At 46.0% G+C, this 17,563-nt stretch overlaps 1 protein-coding gene and 1 long non-coding RNA gene across 3 annotated transcripts in view; one reads left to right on the forward strand and one right to left on the reverse strand.

Moving 5' to 3' along the window:
- Nucleotides 1–175, reverse strand: part of LOC111095780 — a 112,509-nt gene extending 112,334 nt beyond the window's left edge. Inside the window, exon 1 of the long non-coding RNA XR_005359044.1 lies at nt 118–175. This is a non-coding gene — a long non-coding RNA (uncharacterized LOC111095780). The remainder of the gene's footprint in view (nt 1–117) is intronic.
- Nucleotides 176–1,232: 1,057 nt separating this feature from the next.
- SNX19 (sorting nexin 19) overlaps nt 1,233–17,563 on the forward strand; it is a 40,719-nt gene continuing 24,388 nt past the window's right edge. For both annotated transcript variants that reach the window (XM_038535622.1, XM_038535623.1), the window contains exons 1-9: nt 1,233–1,373; nt 1,739–3,600; nt 5,566–5,704; nt 6,752–6,852; nt 6,968–7,087; nt 8,929–9,059; nt 10,318–10,411; nt 10,908–11,088; nt 13,703–13,832. In XM_038535622.1, the coding sequence (XP_038391550.1) occupies nt 1,903–3,600; nt 5,566–5,704; nt 6,752–6,852; nt 6,968–7,087; nt 8,929–9,059; nt 10,318–10,411; nt 10,908–11,088; nt 13,703–13,832 (2,594 nt within the window). In that variant the 5' untranslated portion in view covers nt 1,233–1,373; nt 1,739–1,902. The remainder of the gene's footprint in view (nt 1,374–1,738; nt 3,601–5,565; nt 5,705–6,751; nt 6,853–6,967; nt 7,088–8,928; nt 9,060–10,317; nt 10,412–10,907; nt 11,089–13,702; nt 13,833–17,563) is intronic.

Here is a 17,563-nt window from a genome sequence, read left to right on the forward strand (position 1 = left end):
CCTCTCTGATATTTCCCACTAATTTTCTCCCCTTTCCCCTGTAGTCCCTTTCCCTATTTTCTATATTCCCCAAATGAATGAGACCATATAATGTTTGTTCATCTCCGGTTGACTTACTTCACTCAGCATAATGAACTCTTGGGATTTCATCAAGATAAGAAGCTTCTGGGGATCCCTGGGTGGCTCAGCGGTTTAGCACCTGCCTTTGGCCCAGGGCCTGATCCTGGGGACCTGGGATGGAGTCCTGTGGCGGGTTGCCTGCATGGAGCCTGCTTCTCCCTCTGCCTGTGTCTCTGCCTCTCTCTCTATGTCTATCATGAATAAATAAATAAATAAATAAATAAATATGTAAATAAATAAATAAATCTTAAAAAAAAAAAAAAAAAGATTAGCTTCTGTGCAGCCAAAGAAACAGTCCACAAAACCAAATGACAACCTACAGAATGGGGGGAGATAGTTGCAAATGACCTATCAGGTAAAGGGCTGGTATCCAAGATCTATGAAGACCTTATTGAACTCAACACCCAAAAAACAAGCAATCCAATGCTGAAATGGGCAAAAGACATGAACAGACATCTCACAGGGAAGACATACGTGGCCAACAAGCACATGAGAAGATGCTCCGCATCACTGGCCTTCAGGGAAATACAAATCAGAACCACAATGAGATCCCACCTCACCCCAGTGAGAATGGGGAACATTAACAAGACAAGAAACCACAAATGTTGGAGAGGATGTGGAGAAAGGGGAACCCTCGGCACTGTTGGTGGGAATGTGAACTGGGGCAGCCACTCTGGAAAACTGTGTGGAGGTTCCTCAAAGAGTCATAAATAGACCTGCCCTACGACCCAGCAATTGCACTGCTGGGGATTCACCCCAAAGATACAGATGCAGTGAAGCGCAGTGTTCTCAGCAGCAACGTGCACAGTCGCCGCCGAGGGAGGAGCCTCGGTGTCCGACAGGTGGTGGATGGAGACGCGGCCGTGGTGCACACTCGGAAGCGAGAGCACCCAGCACCCAGCACCCGGCACCCGCCCCGAGGATGCAACCGGATCATCTGGTCCTTAAGGCTCGGTCCCGCCGCCCCGCTGGGCCCCGCCCGCCCAGGCTCCGCGCCGTCGCCGCCGCCCCGCACCAGCAGGGGGAGCCCGCCCGCGCTCCCGGCATGCCCCGCTCCGCCCTCGCCACCCGGAAGCAGTCGCGGGGCCGCCGGCCTCGGGGTCGGGAGCCGGGAGCCCCGCGCGGTCGCCGGGTCGGCCTGGCGGAGGCTCCCCCGAGGGCGCGGGGGACGCCGTTGGGCCCCGCCCTTCCCGGCTCGTTCCCGGCTCGCTCCCGGCGCGCCCCGGCGCTGTGTGACCCGGCCCTCGGCGACGGTGAGTGCTGGGCGCGGGGGCTCCCGGACCCCGGATCCCTCCCCCCCCCCCCCCCCCCCGGGCGGTGCGGAGGCTCCACCATCCCTGCCCCCCCCCCCGGCCGTGCGGAGGCTCCAGCATCCCTGCCCCCCTTCCCCCCCCCCCCGGCCGTGCGGAGGCTCCAACATCCCTGTCCCCCACCACGCCGTGCGGAGGCTCCACCATCCCTGCCCCCCCCCCCCCCCCCCGGCCGTGCGGAGGCTCCAGCATCCCTGCCCCTCCCCCCAGTGGTGTGGAGGCTCCCGGACCCCGCGTTAGGAAGGCAGCACCGTCTGGGCCCGGCGGGAGCGAGGGGCACAGGCAGGGCCGCCTCTGTCTGTTTGCAGCGCCTGTAGGACGCCGAGGGCCCAGAGCCGAGGCGCCCGAGCCGCCCCCCGATATCCTGGTCTCCGTGCACAGCTCAGGTCCCGACCCCTGACTCACCCGGAGTAGAAAGAGGCCGATCGATCGTCGGTGCCGTCCGTCCGTCCATCCGTCCGGCCGGCCGGCCATGCAGGCAGAGACCGTGTCCCCGCCGCGGGAGGCTCCGGCCCAGTCCAGCTGGAGCCTCCCCAGCCTGCTGAGCAGCCGGAAGCTGGTGGCCGCGGGGATCGTGCTGGGCTGGCTCCTGGTCATCCACTTGCTGGTGAACGTGTGGCTGCTGTGCGTCCTGTCTGCGCTGCTGGCGCTGCTGGGCGGGTGGCTGGGCTCGGACGCCGTGGTGGGGGCCTCGGGCCGACTGCACCTGGAGCGCTTCATCCCGGTGGCCTCCTGCCCCGCGAGCCCCGAGGCCGAGAGGCAGCTGGAGCAGGAGATCGACCGCACCATCCAGATGATTATTCGGGACTTTGTGTCGTCCTGGTACCGCTCGGTGAGCCAGGAGCCGGCCTTTGAGGAGGAAATGGAGGCCGCCATGAGAGGGCTGGTCCGGGAGCTCCGGAGGAGGATGGGCGTGGTGGACAGCCAGGCCCTTGCCCGCAGGGTGCTGACCCTGTGCGGCTGTCACCTGCAGAGCTTTATTCAGGCCAAGGAAGCGGTGGCCGCGGAGCGCAGTGGTACAGCCGAGCCCTCGCGGCTCTGGGAGGCCTACTGCCGAGCCACTGCCCCCCACCCGGCCGTGCAGAACCCCAGCACCGAGGTGGCCTATACGCGCGGCTTGGTGAGCGTGCTGCTTCAGGGACTGGTGCCCAAGCCGCACTTGGAGACGCGCACTGGCCGCCACGTGGTGGTGGAGCTCATTACCTGCAATGTAGTCTTGCCACTAATCAGCAAGCTGTCGGATCCCGACTGGATCCACCTTGTCCTTGTGGGCGTCTTTTCCAAGGCCAGAAATAATCCAGCAGCGGTGGTTAAACCCACGTCCGCAGCTAGTGCCCTGGAAAAGCCCTCAGTGCCCACGTCTCTGCCACTGATTGTTGAGGTACAGAGTCTGCCAGAAGTGAGGGCCCCTTCTCCAGGCGCACCGCCGGTGCTGCTGAGCTGTAGTGAGCCAGACGGGCCTTCCCACCCCTCCCCAGACGTTGAAGAGGGCCACGAAGCCATAGAGGGAGAACTGGGTGCGGTGACAGAAGAACGAAAAGTAGGAAACAACTCCTCCCGTTTCTTACAGCCAGACATTCGAGGCCCTTTGTTCCTATGTGAAGACACAGAGCTGGAGTCTCCGCTGTGTGAACTGAGCAAAGAAACCATCATGCTCATGACCCCAGGCAACTTCCTCTCTGACAGGATCCAGGATGCCCTGTGTGCCCTAGAGGGTCCCCAGTCTCTGGAGTCTAAGGATGTTGAGGGATCTGAAGGAATCGAAGGAGCAGAGGCTGAGGAGGGTCCAGGAACAGAGACAGGGTTGCTGGTCTCCATGCTGACTTCCTGCCCAGAGATCCACATTGACGCAGCAGACAAAGAAGGAGAACAAGGGGATGTCACCTCTCTTACAGCTTTGCTGCCAGATCCAGAAAGGACCTGCCCCCCACACCCCTCGTGCTTAGAGAAGGATCTCACCAATGGTGTGAGCTCCGTAGACCCTAGTCTGCCACAGGTTCTGCTTTCTTCCTCTCCAACCGGTCCTCTCAGCTCAGCCACCTTCAGCTTTGAGCCCCTGACCAGTCCAGATGGCCCGGTTGTCATCCAGAACCTTCGTATCACTGGTACCATTACTGCTCGAGAGCACAGTGGCACTGGATTCCACCCATACACCCTCTACACGGTGAAGGTAACAAGATTAGAATTATGGCCACCCACTCCGGGCTGGGAATGGGTTTGGAAAGTACAGTCAATGAAGCTAGTATTCTAAGGGAGAGAGGCTCCTCTTACTTGATTTGCTGGGTTCAATTGGACAGAAATCTATATGTGAATGGTCTGAAGATTATTTGTAAAGAAAGCAGAGTTGGGTTCTCTTTAGAACCTACAGGAACAATCCTAGAATCTCAGGGTTCTTAGGATACTGAGGGTCATGTGTTTCAGTGGTTCCCAGCGTACAGAGTCTTGTCCAGAAACTAACTCTCTATCCAAACATCCCTGTGAATTTCTTTCTTTCCTTTCTTAATTACTAGTATCTTTTGTACCTTGTTTAGGAAGGAGATTTATTTACCTATATATACCTCAGAAGGTAGCAAATTCCTCACTCTTAGAGGTGTTTAAGCACAGAAGTAGGAATTACTTGGCAGAGATGATACGAAGGGGTTCATGTAGCAGATGGTGAGTTCAATTACAGCAGCAGCTCCCTAAAACTAGCTTTAGGACAGACTGCCTCCAAACAAGAAGAGGGCATTTCTGTGAATTTTCATCCAAAATCTATTTAAAGAGCAACCCAAGTGATTTTTGAGGTGCAGCCAGGTTTGGGAATGTATGAGTATTGGCTAGTGTTCCCCAAGGAGCAGAATATTCCATAGAAACTCCCAGGTGCTCCAAGTGTGAGAGCCCCACCCTGTATTTTCTCTGTGTCTCATACCTAGGTCTTTCCTTCTCGGTGCTGGTCTGAGGGATTACTACTTTGCTTATGTCAGTTCATAATGAACACTTCTCTCCCGCTCTAGAAAATTTTAAAACAGCCTTAAGTCCCACCAACAAAGACACCATTTCTTCCATCACTTGCCCCACGATATAATAGCTCCCCCAAACAATAATGGTAACCTACCCTTAACGAGAAGAAGTACAGACACAGTTATTCCACGTCACTCATTATATCTTAACTACTCTCTGAAAAAGTCTACCCTGTACTGAGTTGAGTTGCTGCTTCCATGCTATTCAGGGTGTTTGCTCTGAGGGAACATTCAGCACAAGTTGTATTTTCCCACCTACTGGCCCTCCACGCATTTGAAGACCGCAGACTTTGACCCCTTACAACATCTTCGGTCTTCATGTGACTTCCAATCATACAGATGATATGTACTCAGGAAAAAAAAAAATCAGCTTAGCTCCAAGAATAATAATTAATCTGCCCAAAGCAAAATAAAAACACGTGTTCCTTTAATGCATTCCAGGCAAACAAATGATTTTATTCATTAGCTCTTTTGGACTATTTGCTCTTCACCTCCAACTAACTAAATCATCACTGATGAAGTACAATGGCAAATGGTTATTCTCTTAGAACGTCCAACCCATAGTTTAGGAGCAAAAGAGGCAGTATCATTTTTATTGCCGTTGTACCTTCTGTTTTATATTCTTTGAGATTTGAAAAATAATAATGTAGCCTTTCTTTAAAAGATTTATTTATTTCTGAAAGAGCGAGAGAGAGGGCATACAAGCAAAAGAAAGAGAGGGAGAGAGAATCCCAAGGCTCTAAGCATGGAGCCCGACACAGGGCTCAACCCCACGACCATGAGTTCACAACCAGAGCTGTAAGCAGGAGTTGGACACTTAACCAACTGTGCCACTGTGAGGAGCCCTGTAGCCATTTTTATAAGTAAAGAAAGTGTTTGCAGGAGGGAGTTTTGAGATGGAAGAAAGGAATGGAGAATAGCAAAACTCTCTTTCTGGGCCACATATGTTGGGAACTGCTTCTCATTCCTTAATTCAGCCGCTATGGGAATAGGAGTTATTCGTTACAACTCAGAGCAACAATCAGATCTAGTAGGTTCAGAAACAGCATAGGAACATCTCCCTCCCACTACCCCTACTCTGCTCTTACCGTGTGGCCACTGAGGTGATGCACTAAACAGATTTGTTCCTTCAACAGTATGAAACCGCCCTGGACGGTGAGAACAGCAGTGGCCTGCAGCAGGTGGCCTACCACACCGTGAACCGCCGCTACCGCGAGTTCCTGAATCTACAGACTCGTCTGGAAGAGAAATCAGATCTGAGAAAATTCATCAAAAGTCAGGAGTTTTCCTAGCCCAGACTGCCTGCTTGCTTTACACATCCAGCCACTTGATCCAAAAGGCTGGAGGCCTACTAGTTTGTGGGGGGAAATGGAGGAGGAGAACGCGGGTCCATGTTCCCCCAGTTTGCTTTCAGATATTTTGGGTTTTTGTGCTGGATAGCAGTGATCACATTCTTTCAGAGGCACTTCTTTGCTATTTAATGCTTTGTTCTGGGGCCCATCTAGAGTAAGCTTAAGAAACTTTCACGTTTCCTCCTATGTCTATGAGGTGTAATGTGAGGAGTTAAATTAACTTTTCCAGATATATAGATGGATTGCTCTTAAGTATTAAAATAGTATCCAGAAATGCTTGCCATCCATCCTTTAACAACCAGTCTTTTTGTGTGTTTGCTAATTGACATCCATAAGACACAGTAAGAGTAAGAAAACGTAACTCTAAAATAAGTCTCTAAAATTTAACTCTAAAAATAAGCTAGTAAGCAGCTACATGGTTTAAAAAAAAAAAATTACTGATGATCACCCAAATCTTTTAATAAGCTTAGGCATAAGTTAAAGGTTTCAGTTATACATTTTCTTTCTTTATAATAATAGTTGCTACTAAACCAAGCTTGAAAACATATGCCAGGTTCTCTACTAAATACTTTACACATATTAGCTCATTTAATTAACAACTTATGAGATAGGTACTATCATTATCCTCACTTTGCAGAAAAAAAAAGTCAAAGGAAGATTAAGCAACTTGCCTATGGTCATTCTTACAGTAGGGATTGGAGCAAAAATTTAAACTTGGGCAACTGGACTTCAGAGCCCTCATGTCGAACCACTGTATGTATGGTCTCCTGTACCTTAGTATGAACACTGATAACGAGAGTAGATTGCATGTACTATATCCTTGGGATATATTTGGAACCCCTGAAATAGGAAAATTGCAGGAATATATCCAACAGTTTTATTTTCTTTACATATATGATGTGTTTTATATGGAATATCTCTCTGTGAATGCTAAGTGAATGAGTTTGTGTTTCTGTTTTGTTTTTTTAAGATGTGAAAGGTCCTAAAAAGCTCTTTCCAGATCTTCCATTTGGAAACATGGATAGTGACAGAGTAGAAGCCCGTAAGAGCCTCCTGGAATCCTTTCTAAAGGTCAGCATCCTTCTGCTTCTGCTGTGCTCTCATTCTAATTACCAGATACCTCAGCCAAGCCAGAGAGACCTGGAGACTGGGAATTTCTCTTTGAAATCCTTTTTGTCTTTTGCAGCAACTCTGTGCCATTCCGGAGATCACTAACAGTGAGGAGATGCAGGAGTTCCTTGCTCTGAACACAGATGCTCGTATTGCCTTTGTCAAGAAACCATTCATGGTGTCCAGAATAGACAAGGTACCAGCAGGGCCACTGCGCTCAGCTTTAGTCTCTTACCAGAGTGTAGGCAGTGACTGAAAAATAAAGGAGGTTGGGGGCAGGGAGAGACAGCAGAGAGGAGTCCGTAGAACGTGGACTAGAATTTTCAAGACCAGTTGTAAATATTGGTTGGATCATCACCTTGCTGAATGACAGTGAGCAACTATGATACTACATGTGTACACATGTCTCCTGGGGGATAGTATGACACAGTAATTCTAAAGGAGGGCGATAAGGATCAATTTGTAACTCCATAGATAGGTGAGGGCAGGAAAGTCTCTCCTGGAGATAAAGATCATTCCTGGTGTTGGTCACCCAGGAAAGAGCCTGAAACTGGACACTAAGCTGGATTTAGATTGGTGTGGTGATTCTCTGGAGAACAGTGTGTGGAAAGAATTATACTCTTTTTTCAAGAGGGTGTCTCAGAACCTTTGGAGATGGTGGGAAAAGGACGTTTGTGTAGCACATTGTGTCCTGTAGGCAGTGATCACCAGCTGATTTTAAAGTCTCCAAGGCACAAGTCTAAGGTTTATGTTTATCCAAAGAAGGCATATGTTTTAAAAGGTTAGAAAACACTGACTCATTGGCAGAAGGGGGGGCCTCTCTCTAGATGTCAGGGGATAAAATGAAAAAGTGGAATTTCATGTGGTAGGAATTAGGAAACATTCACTGCTATGAGGAAAAAGCTGCAAACTGGAAAGGGATGAGTGAGGTAGAGTCCCCAGCATTCCGTGCAGACGTGTCCATCCACGCAGACGTGTTTACTCACTGAGTCACCATCCACTCATTGCTTGCCTGGTCAAGTACCAGCTGCTGGCGATACGGCACTGGACGGAGCAGTTAAGGACCCTCCCCACAGACTACAATTTGTGAGCCTTGAAAGCAAGTGCTATTTTTTAAGCTGCATTGTCTCTTCATGCTTCCCTCGCTCCGTGTGGTTTCCCTGGTTTGTTATCCCCTGCGCTTCACTGTGGCCTTACTCCCCCTTCAGCCTTGGCTCAGCTGTGCTAGCTGTGCTCCTCGTAGAGGATGAACACAAGCATGAGTTAAGGAAGGCATGGTGCTGCTCTGAGCTAGCAGTGTTAATTAGCAAGGAGCACCAAAGGAAAAGTAAAGATTTCTTTTCATTTCCTTGGTATTTTAGGATTTCGTTTGTCTGAACATTTTCTTTTTTAGCAAATATCTATATGTGATTTTCCCATTCTGAGAAATACAACTCTTCAGTGAGGATTATTTTATTTGGTCTTTATGAATAGTTTATATCAACTCCAGATTCCTTGATTTACTCTTTCTATAAAGGAGAGAAATTGTTTGGATTAACTGGAAAAACCAGTTCTTTGTGAATTACTCTGAGCATGCTAATATTACATATGCTTCTAGAATGTATTTCTTCTCTGATAATCTTTACTCTTTCCTTTTTCCATATATTCCTATCTATATCACTTCTACTTATTCACATCTTGGCGAAAGTATTATTGATTTGAGAACTAAAAATCATTCCTTTATGTACTAGGAGAGAAATTGAAAAATGCAAAATATTTCACTAGCATGAAGAGCTCCTAGGTTTTTATTTATTTCATTGTTTGTTTTGGCTTTTCCTATGGCATTGTTTGCCTTAACTCTGTGAAGAAGCAGATTTTTATGACCCTAGGGAAAAGGGAGGATAGTTGCCAGTAACTCTATCTGCTCTCAGACTATGGTGGGGGTGAAAAGGCTCCACTAGCTAGCCTAGCTCTCTGCTCATCTTCATTGCATAAAGCACCTGAGACAATTGCTCATTTGGTGGTTTCTGTTTGACTCTGCACCTCTGACCCTTGCAGATGGTGGTGAGTGCTATTGTGGACACATTGAAGACAGCATTTCCGCGCTCCGAACCCCAGAGCCCCACAGAAGAGCTGAGTGAGGCTGAGACAGAAAGCAAGCCCCAGACAGAAGGCAAGAAGCCTAGCAAGTGAGAAACCCTTCGGTCACCCAGGGACCCTTGCCAGTTCTCAGATTGATTGTCAGTCTTTAGCCCAAGCCCATCCCCACTCTAAGCCCAAGGAGAGAAGAAGAGATGGGTCACACACACCGGTTTTTATACAAAGCCAGACCCCACACTCCTCAGTGCTCAACTTAGAGGACCCTGAGATCAGCATAGGCACCCTGCTGAAGTTTGTCTTGCCATGGGGACCCAGGACTTAACTGACCAGGGAGTTTTGACTAGAGGGCAAACTCTAGATAATCTCGTTTTCCTGCAAGGAAAGATTTTTCCTGGATGATTGAAATATTTCTTTCCTATTAAGAATGACGGCTTTTAACTGTTTGTCACTCCTGGAAATCTTAGCTCAGAAGATGCACATGCTAATAATAAGCAGGAAAGGCCAGACTGGACACCTGTAGAGCCTGTTTTAGGCTCTTCTCTTGCACTAGGGTCCCAGAGGAAACAGTTCAGGGTCAATACGTAGAAGGGAAAGGGTTCCACACTTAACCCTTACTGCAAACTTCATATCTGAACCTGGACCATTATGAAGAAAAAGAGTGAGTGAGTGAAAGTGAGAGTGTGTGTGTGTGTGTGTGTGTGTGTGAGTGTGTGTGTGTTTTGGAGAGGGGAGAAGGAAGGGTGGCAGGTTTGTAAGTTCGTGTGTGTGTGTCTCACTATTTTTGTGTTCCTGTCTCAGGGACCAGCAGTTACACAATTTTTAGCCTTTTTTTACTGAGCCCATATTTTGAAGGGTGACCATGATATCTGTGCTTAGAAGATCCTTGAAACATGAGGTTAGCACTTGCAGTCCCTCCCCTGGTTTTATTTGGAACGCTAGGGGAATAAGTGGATGTGCAAAAAGGGTAATAACAACAACAAAAACCTTGGTTTATGCCACTTGTCTATTTAATCTCCAACAAATTTTTAATGAGTATGCTAGCCATTCTTCTAGCTTATGGGAATACAGCCATGATAGACTGGCCCCTGTTTTACATTAGCAAAAGCCCATTCACAAATGCCTTGTGAACATAGCTTAGGCAATGGCTGTACTATGTATTAAGAGTTGCTAGAGCGTATATCGTTTCAGGAATTTCAGGGCCAGGTCTCTCCTGGCAACTCTGACCACAGTAAGCTCCCAAGGATAACTATGAGTGTTCTTATTTTAAGGTATTAATTCTTGTCAGCCCTTGATTGGGGATCAAAACCGTGAATCACATCTTGTTTCTGCGCCTTGTGTCAATACCAGGTCTAGACTGAGGTTCTCCAGTAAGATTGCTCCAGCACTGAATATAACTGAGGCACCTGAGAAGATTCTCTATTGTCTCCAGGAAGGCAATGTGGTAAGAGGTTCTTGGATAACTCCTAAAATTAATAGCTGGGATGTTAATCCCGCAGTTAGAGACAATTGAGACATTCTCCAAAACCAGGAGGGATGTGAGTGCCTTGCTAAAGCACCTTAACCAGCATCTAGATCTCTAATTTTTGTTCTAAAAGTATTTTCTCTCGGTTTCTAATTCCTACCAGGTCTAGGTTGGCAGGTTGGCTTCTCAAGGGTCATAAGTTTGGAATAAAGGATGGTAGAATGAGAAGGGAAGCCAGTTCCAGGGAGAGAACAGATGACCCAAGTGCATTTGCAGCCAGTGAGAATACAAAGGCATTGCTTTACTTGCAATTTAGGTAGAAAATAAAAACTTCCCGAAGGTGGTCACAGAGTCAGTTGGGTTCTATACTCTCACGATACTTACACAGGGAAGGAACAGGGAAAATCGGAAGTGCCACAGATGCTCTCCTGTTTTCTTCATTCTTTATGTGATGTGCCACTGGCTCTTTCTTCAGGAGTCAGAGATCCTGTCCATGTCTGGGATGGAATCCTTTATTGAAAAACAGACAAAGTTATTAGAAATACAGCCAACAGAAGTCCCAGAAAAAGAGCCTGAACAAAGCCCCAAAGGCTATGTGGATGGTTATGTGTCAGATGCAGCTGTGCCAGCCCAAGACCTCAGCAGTAGTGATCCAGGTACGTGACAAGATCTCTGCTCCCACAGAGAAGGGAGGCAGGCTGTGACAGTTGGAATTCATGGATTTAATTCCTCTTGCGTTCAACGAGGCAAGCCATGTGTTCAACACCAGTGTTTGCGGTACTGTGCCGAGGCCTGGGATACGAAGGAATTTGACACTGTCCCTAGAGCTGAGTCAAACAGAGAAACAGCACAAAAACGGGGTTCTGGTCCAGCAAAATAAGATCCATGCTTACAATATCATTATTTATGTTATTTTTGCCACACTTGGGCATCTTTAGACGACTCCCTTTATCTGCAAACTTACTTTCTTTCATGTCTGTGGTACCCGTCTCCTGGGGTCCTCCCTCAGTCCCCTTTGTGGATTCCCTTGGTAGCCTTCCAGAACTTTATTTTTGGCTCTCTGTTCTTACTCTGCATACTCCCCCTGAGTGATCTCATTTGTACTCTTGATTTTAAATCTATTGTGTGCTAATGGTGCCTAACTATTGGATGTTGTCTTTCCACTTGCCTGTTGGAAATCTCTGCTTTGATATACCACAGGGCAACTGAAGAGCAACATGGAATCCTTCCTTTTCCCTGGATCTTTTCCTTCTGGTTCATTTACTGCCCTGGCAGAGGCCGCCTCCCAGTTCCCTAACATAGAGCAGAGAGGGAGAAGAGGTGAGGACAGGGCAGGTTTGCTTCCCAGAAGAAGCACAGATGTTTTTTTCACAGAGGAAAAATTGAGAGCCCTGGACATTAGTTTGTTTGCTGAGCCAGAACTTATAAAAGGTTTTTCAAGTCCACCAAGACAGAGTCTCTCACTGAAAAGAAAAGATCACAAAATCTTGGGTTCTAAAGGGGTGCGGGGGAAAGGCTGACTTCAGCATTGTTTCTCAGGTGCCCTTGAATAGTCACCTGACCTCTACTGTATGGACCTCAACTTAACTGTGTGAAACGTGAAGTTCACAACTTCACCTCTTCACACATATCTCACCGGTTAAGTAAATGAACTGTGATAATAGCAAAGCATCAGAGAACTGTAAGAAATTACAAATAAGACAAAATGGGTAACACAGTATACTTCTAGCCAAAGTCAGGCCTGTAAGTTTCAAACGTCATATCTCTAAGGGTATAGTTTATGCCTCAGCTTCTCTTCAAGCCCTGAGAAACTCAAAATGCTCACCTGATAAGAAATTTACCAGTGTTCTTCCAGAGGACTTGGTGCCTCTTTGCTTTCTTATTTTTTACTGCTATGACCAGTTGTCACCACGTGGTGGCAGCTCTAAGTAAACACTGAAACAAAACCCTAGAATCCAGAAGGGTGGCTGATGCTCAGGATGGTGCTGTTTCCCAAGGAACTGAATATCCTGTCTTTGAGCAAATGACTGGAAAGTAACTATACCAGTCCCCATGCCCCCTTGAAATGCAGTGTAAGAAAAAAATATATATCAGATGGGATTAAGAAAAAGTAGGACTCGGTTCTAGCAGATTCACCCAAATCTAAAATTATTAATGTCCTAAAGAACCCTTTAGGGAGGAGAGCTTGAGCAAGCTGGCCCAGACAATACCCACTGGTCCCAGACTAACAAAATTAGTGTTGATGATTGATTATGATACTAATTGCAGCAGTAGCACCAGATTGTTGAGATTCATTCTGGAATATTATGTATTCCTGGGGACATCTCCTAGGAAGCAAATCACAGATGACATGGGACCCCCTGAACTGGGTTAAAGAACAGGTGTGGAGATCCCGGGGTGGCTCGGTGGTTTGGTGCCTGCCTTCAGCCCAGGGCATAATCCTGGAGACCCGGGATCAAGTCCACATCAGGGCTCCCTGCATGGAGCCTGCTTCTCCCTCTGCCTATGTCTGCGCCCCTCTCTCTCTCTGTCTCTCATGAATAAATAAATCATCTTTAAAAAAAAAAAAAAAAAACAGGTGCTTCCATCCATAAAGTACATCTGTTCAGGAGACTTTGGCTTAACATGGATGTGAACTTATTTGTGGTCTTTCCAGTCTTTGAAAAAGGAAAGGAATCAGTCATTGTCATGGCATATTTTACCAAAGGTGGAGTTCTCTTCCTAGAACCACATGTGATCTCAAAAGCAAACTGAAGCCTTCTAGATCCCAATCGAACAGTTCTGTGTAATGGAGATGCTTTCAAAGCAACTTGTTTACGGGACAGTGAATCCCAAATCTTTCCCTAAATCTGTTGCCCGCAACATTTCCGTGAAGCTTTGTGGAGGCCAGTGGAATATAAGAATGGAAGAAACTGGGCCTTGCCAGTTCCAGTTAGTCACTAGTTGGGAGCAGTTACTTGGAACAGAATTATTCAGCTACTTGGGGGAAATACCAAAGAAACAGCAGCTAGATGGGCAAAATAATTATATGCAAAATCTTTTAGAAAGGTATATACTATTGAGTGACTAAGGAACATAAGCAAAGGAATTGTAAAGAAATATAGAGCCTATCAACTAAACCTTTTAGATATAAAGTAAACATCTGTTGAGTATAGAAGGATTACAGAAATACACAATAATTGATCTAAAGATGAAGATCCAATGTATGGAAATATGTTCCTCCAGCTTGGGTCGCTTCTGAGTTACCTTTGATGCCTTTTCATTCCCCAGGAGCAGAGACAGAGCTAGCTGACACAGCCCTAGATCTGCTCCTCTTGCTGCTCATGGAACAGTGGAGATGGCTGTGTACAGAAAACATGCAGAAAGTTCTTCATCTTGTCTTTGGGACCTTAATTCAGAGGTAAGACAGCGGAGTTCGCCATTGTATCAGAGTCTCAAGCTGGGCAAGGGTGGATGTGATGCTGAATTCTGCACTAGAGAGGAAAATAAGAGTCTAGGAACCCTGCAGCCCTGAGGGAGGACAGGTTCTCTCATAGGGGCACAGGGATGAGACTGCCTCAAGAGTACCGAAAGGCTTGTGTTAATCACCTCAATGTCTAAAGTATAAATGGGTCTGCTTCTGTGAGGCTTCTGGCATAATCCACTGATTTATAGACCCAGCCTGTGATCTTAAGACACTTTACCTTAACTCTTCCTACTCGGGGATCAATTCTCCACCCAGTTAAACCCCCAAGCCCTATACCTTTCACTGTGTACAGTGGACATTTCTCTTCACTGACCTTTTCACTGGGATGATAAACGGTGAGACAAGGAAAAAACAGATCAGTGCTCTGAAAATTAAGTTTGTTTTCTCCAAAAGGTATATAAATATTAACTTAAAAAGTTACTTACATTGGATGGTAAGGAATCAAAGTATACTTGGATGTAAGATGTGGATTGTGATCCCAAAGCCACTTGCGTCTCCTAAAAGATCTGTACGTGGGTGGAGTTTTTAGTTGCTGACTTCCTAACCATGAAACTGACACAAGCTTTGCTAAACTCAGGATGGCCAGAGACATGGTCTCAGAACTAAACAGATATACCTGTTTTGACCTTTTGACCATTCTTTTTTTTTTTTTTTTTTTTTCTCCTTTGAGACATCCTGGCAGATACTAAAGTAAGGAGCCAAATTCTGACCTCCTCTGTTGGCATGTGGCTCATGATAATAAGTCACTCCAAAAAAGAAAAACCAATGTTAAAAACAGAATTATGTGTCAGTTCTACAAGTAGAAAATTCATTAACAACAAGCAAGTAAATCTCCCCTCCCACACTCAGAGTTACTTAAGATTAGGGAAGCCTTAATGAGCTTTAATAATAAAAAGACCTAGTGAAAGAAGATGATGTGCTTTTACATTTGCTGAGTTCTCCTCATATGCCAGCACCTGACCTCTGTGTACATATGTTTTCTTGTAGCAGCCAAGTGAGGTAGGTAGCCCCATTTTATAGAGGAAAATAGAGCTTGGCAAGCCCAAGCTAGCATGCCCAAGGCCATAGTTAGTGACACCTGGACTTTGAAGCTACATGTGTGTAAGTCCAAAGCCAATGTGCTTTTTCCTACGTGTTGTAGCTGACGACTGGTCTCTTAAGTGAAACCCACTTATAAAGGCTGACAGTCTCCATGCCTTTTGACTTTCCCCCTTGTCCCTCCTCTATACTCAACTCTGCCACTAGAGTGCTTTTTCTGAAAAGCAAATATGAACATATAGTCTGCGCTTAACATCCTTCAGTGGTGCCCTGTTGCCTACAAAAGTGATTATTCTACTATGTTTCCCAGAGTTCTAGGGTTCCACAGAGGTGCTTTAGAAGCTAAGGGGAAAACTGAGTGCACCATGGTCTAAGCAATTTTATTTTGGTCAGTATAATAGGCTAGAGATTTAGGTAAGTTTTTGTTTAAAAAAGGGCTCCACTGTGTTTAAAGTATGTATTTATTTATTATATGAAAATTTCAGCTTCCTCCTTATGTGACATGGTCTGGTCCCAGCCTTATTTCTGATTCTGCCCCATGCAAACCCTTCCTCCTGGCCAGACACTCTGTGGTCCCTCTTGCTCTGGGCCTTTGTTCACCCTCTTATCTCTGCCAGAATGGTCTTTCTCTCTTCATTCTTCTGCTCATTCTCTCTCCTCTCTCTCATTCCATCTCCTTCCCTATGTCCAGAGTTTTCCCTCTTCTTGTCTGCTTCTACTGCTAAATATTTTCAAAAATTAAGCATTAAATGTCATTTATTCTGTGAAACTTCTTGTGGCATATTCTTCTACCTGCCCCAAAATCTAAGGAGCCCTCCTTTCTACTCACGGTTGTGATGATTGTACGACTTATCACAGTGTATTAAAGAAACGATCTTTCCCTAAACTAGTGGTCCTCGAGTGGGGAGCAGTTTTCTCCCAAGGGTATTTGGTAATATCTGGAGATATTTTTGGTTGTCACAACTGAGAAGGGAGGCAGGAAGCTATTTCATCCAGTGGGTAGAGGCCAGGGATGCTGCTGAATGCCCTACACGACACAGACAGCATTCTCCCTCCTCACCTTCCCCCCCGCCCCCCAAATAACAATGAATCATCTACTCAAAATATCAGTAGTGCAGAGGTTGAGAAACTTTACCCTAGACTACCAGTTCTCCAAGGACTAGACCTGGCTTTATATCCCCAGCAATTTACACAGGACCCAGGACATAGAAGATGCTCGTTAGATGTCCAATAATTTAATTATCTTCTATCTCAAATAAAAGAATAAACAGTTCTTTTCTCGTTACCCTCATACTTGAAGTAGAGTCTGTGTTTTTATTCAGTCACTTGTGAACGTTGCTGACCGAGCCTTCGTTTCTTTTTTCCTCTATTAAGTTTCTCCTTGCTGATCTTCCAAGTGCTTTCCAAAAATTGGAAGATTCTAAAACTAGCTGGTATGTGATCATTGATTACCCCTGTCCTTGAAGTCATTTACATGATGAATTGGTTTCAAAACATAGGAAGTCACTCAATAGGAACAGAAAAGTATAGATGAGTCGGGAAATTTTAAAAAGATTAAGATTTATATATTAAAAAGGTAAGAAGAAGTTTACCTAAAGTTTGAACAACTCGGAATATTAAAGGACTAGAGCCAGTACCAGATAAAGAGAAATATATTCGAGAATCATACGCAGATCATTGAAGTGGTATTTTACGTAGTTAGGGTTCTTGGAGATCTAAAACAGGACTTAAATACAAGGGAATTTCAGACTGAGAATTCTAAGCCAGGTTGCATTACTCTCAGTGGGCAATGATTATAAATTCCCTAGGGATAGGGAAGAGACAAAGGATAAAGTGGAGCTGATGGGATGTGCAGAAGTAAATGTGTCATGCCCTCTGGTCTAACCATACTGGTAGCCAGTTGTCCAGGCTGTTTGTAGCATTCATCCGCTTTACCTTGAAATACTCCGACATCTCTGTCCAGCTGGGAATTTGTTTTGGTCTTACTTCTTTATTCACTGGGCTGGTCAGTAGAGAACAAAACAGACTCCACTCCTACTTTTCACATTTTGTACAGTTTCGTGGGGGTTAGAACTGAGGGCCTTATTCATGGTCATCAGGCTAAGGTGTGGTGGAGGCAGAAATCAAACCCAGGTGTTCCAAAGCCCAAGCTCTTATCTACACAATATACTACTATGCTCTGATTAATCTCTCTTCCTCATCTGGAAAATAGTAATTATATCAATCTCTTTAGGTTCATAAAAGGTGTCCAGTAGATGTTAGGTCCTAATATTTGCACTTCAGTAAAAGGAAGGAAGGAAAAGAAAAACAAATATTTTTGTTTCTAATTCCTCCTGCTAGTGGCCCCAAATTTGCTCTACTTTTATGTCTTCAGGATGCCCAACTCTATACCAGTCTTCTCCTGCAAAGGCTAGCGTCCTCAGTGTGCCTGGCTCTGAGTTTTGCAGAATAGAGCTCCTAAACAACTATGGCTTCATAAAGCCTTTCCGGGTGACCCTGTGCCAGTGGACTCATTGGCAGAGTATTTCTGTGTCTTACATGGGGAAGCAGACCACTTGGGTCTCTTTGTGGCACAGACAGGCATAGGTTAAGTACAGAATTCAGTAGTATTTTCCAGGATTACTGGT

Source organism: Canis lupus, chromosome 5 (assembly GCF_011100685.1).
Source record: "Canis lupus familiaris isolate Mischka breed German Shepherd chromosome 5, alternate assembly UU_Cfam_GSD_1.0, whole genome shotgun sequence".
Classification (NCBI taxonomy): Eukaryota; Metazoa; Chordata; class Mammalia; order Carnivora; family Canidae; genus Canis; species Canis lupus.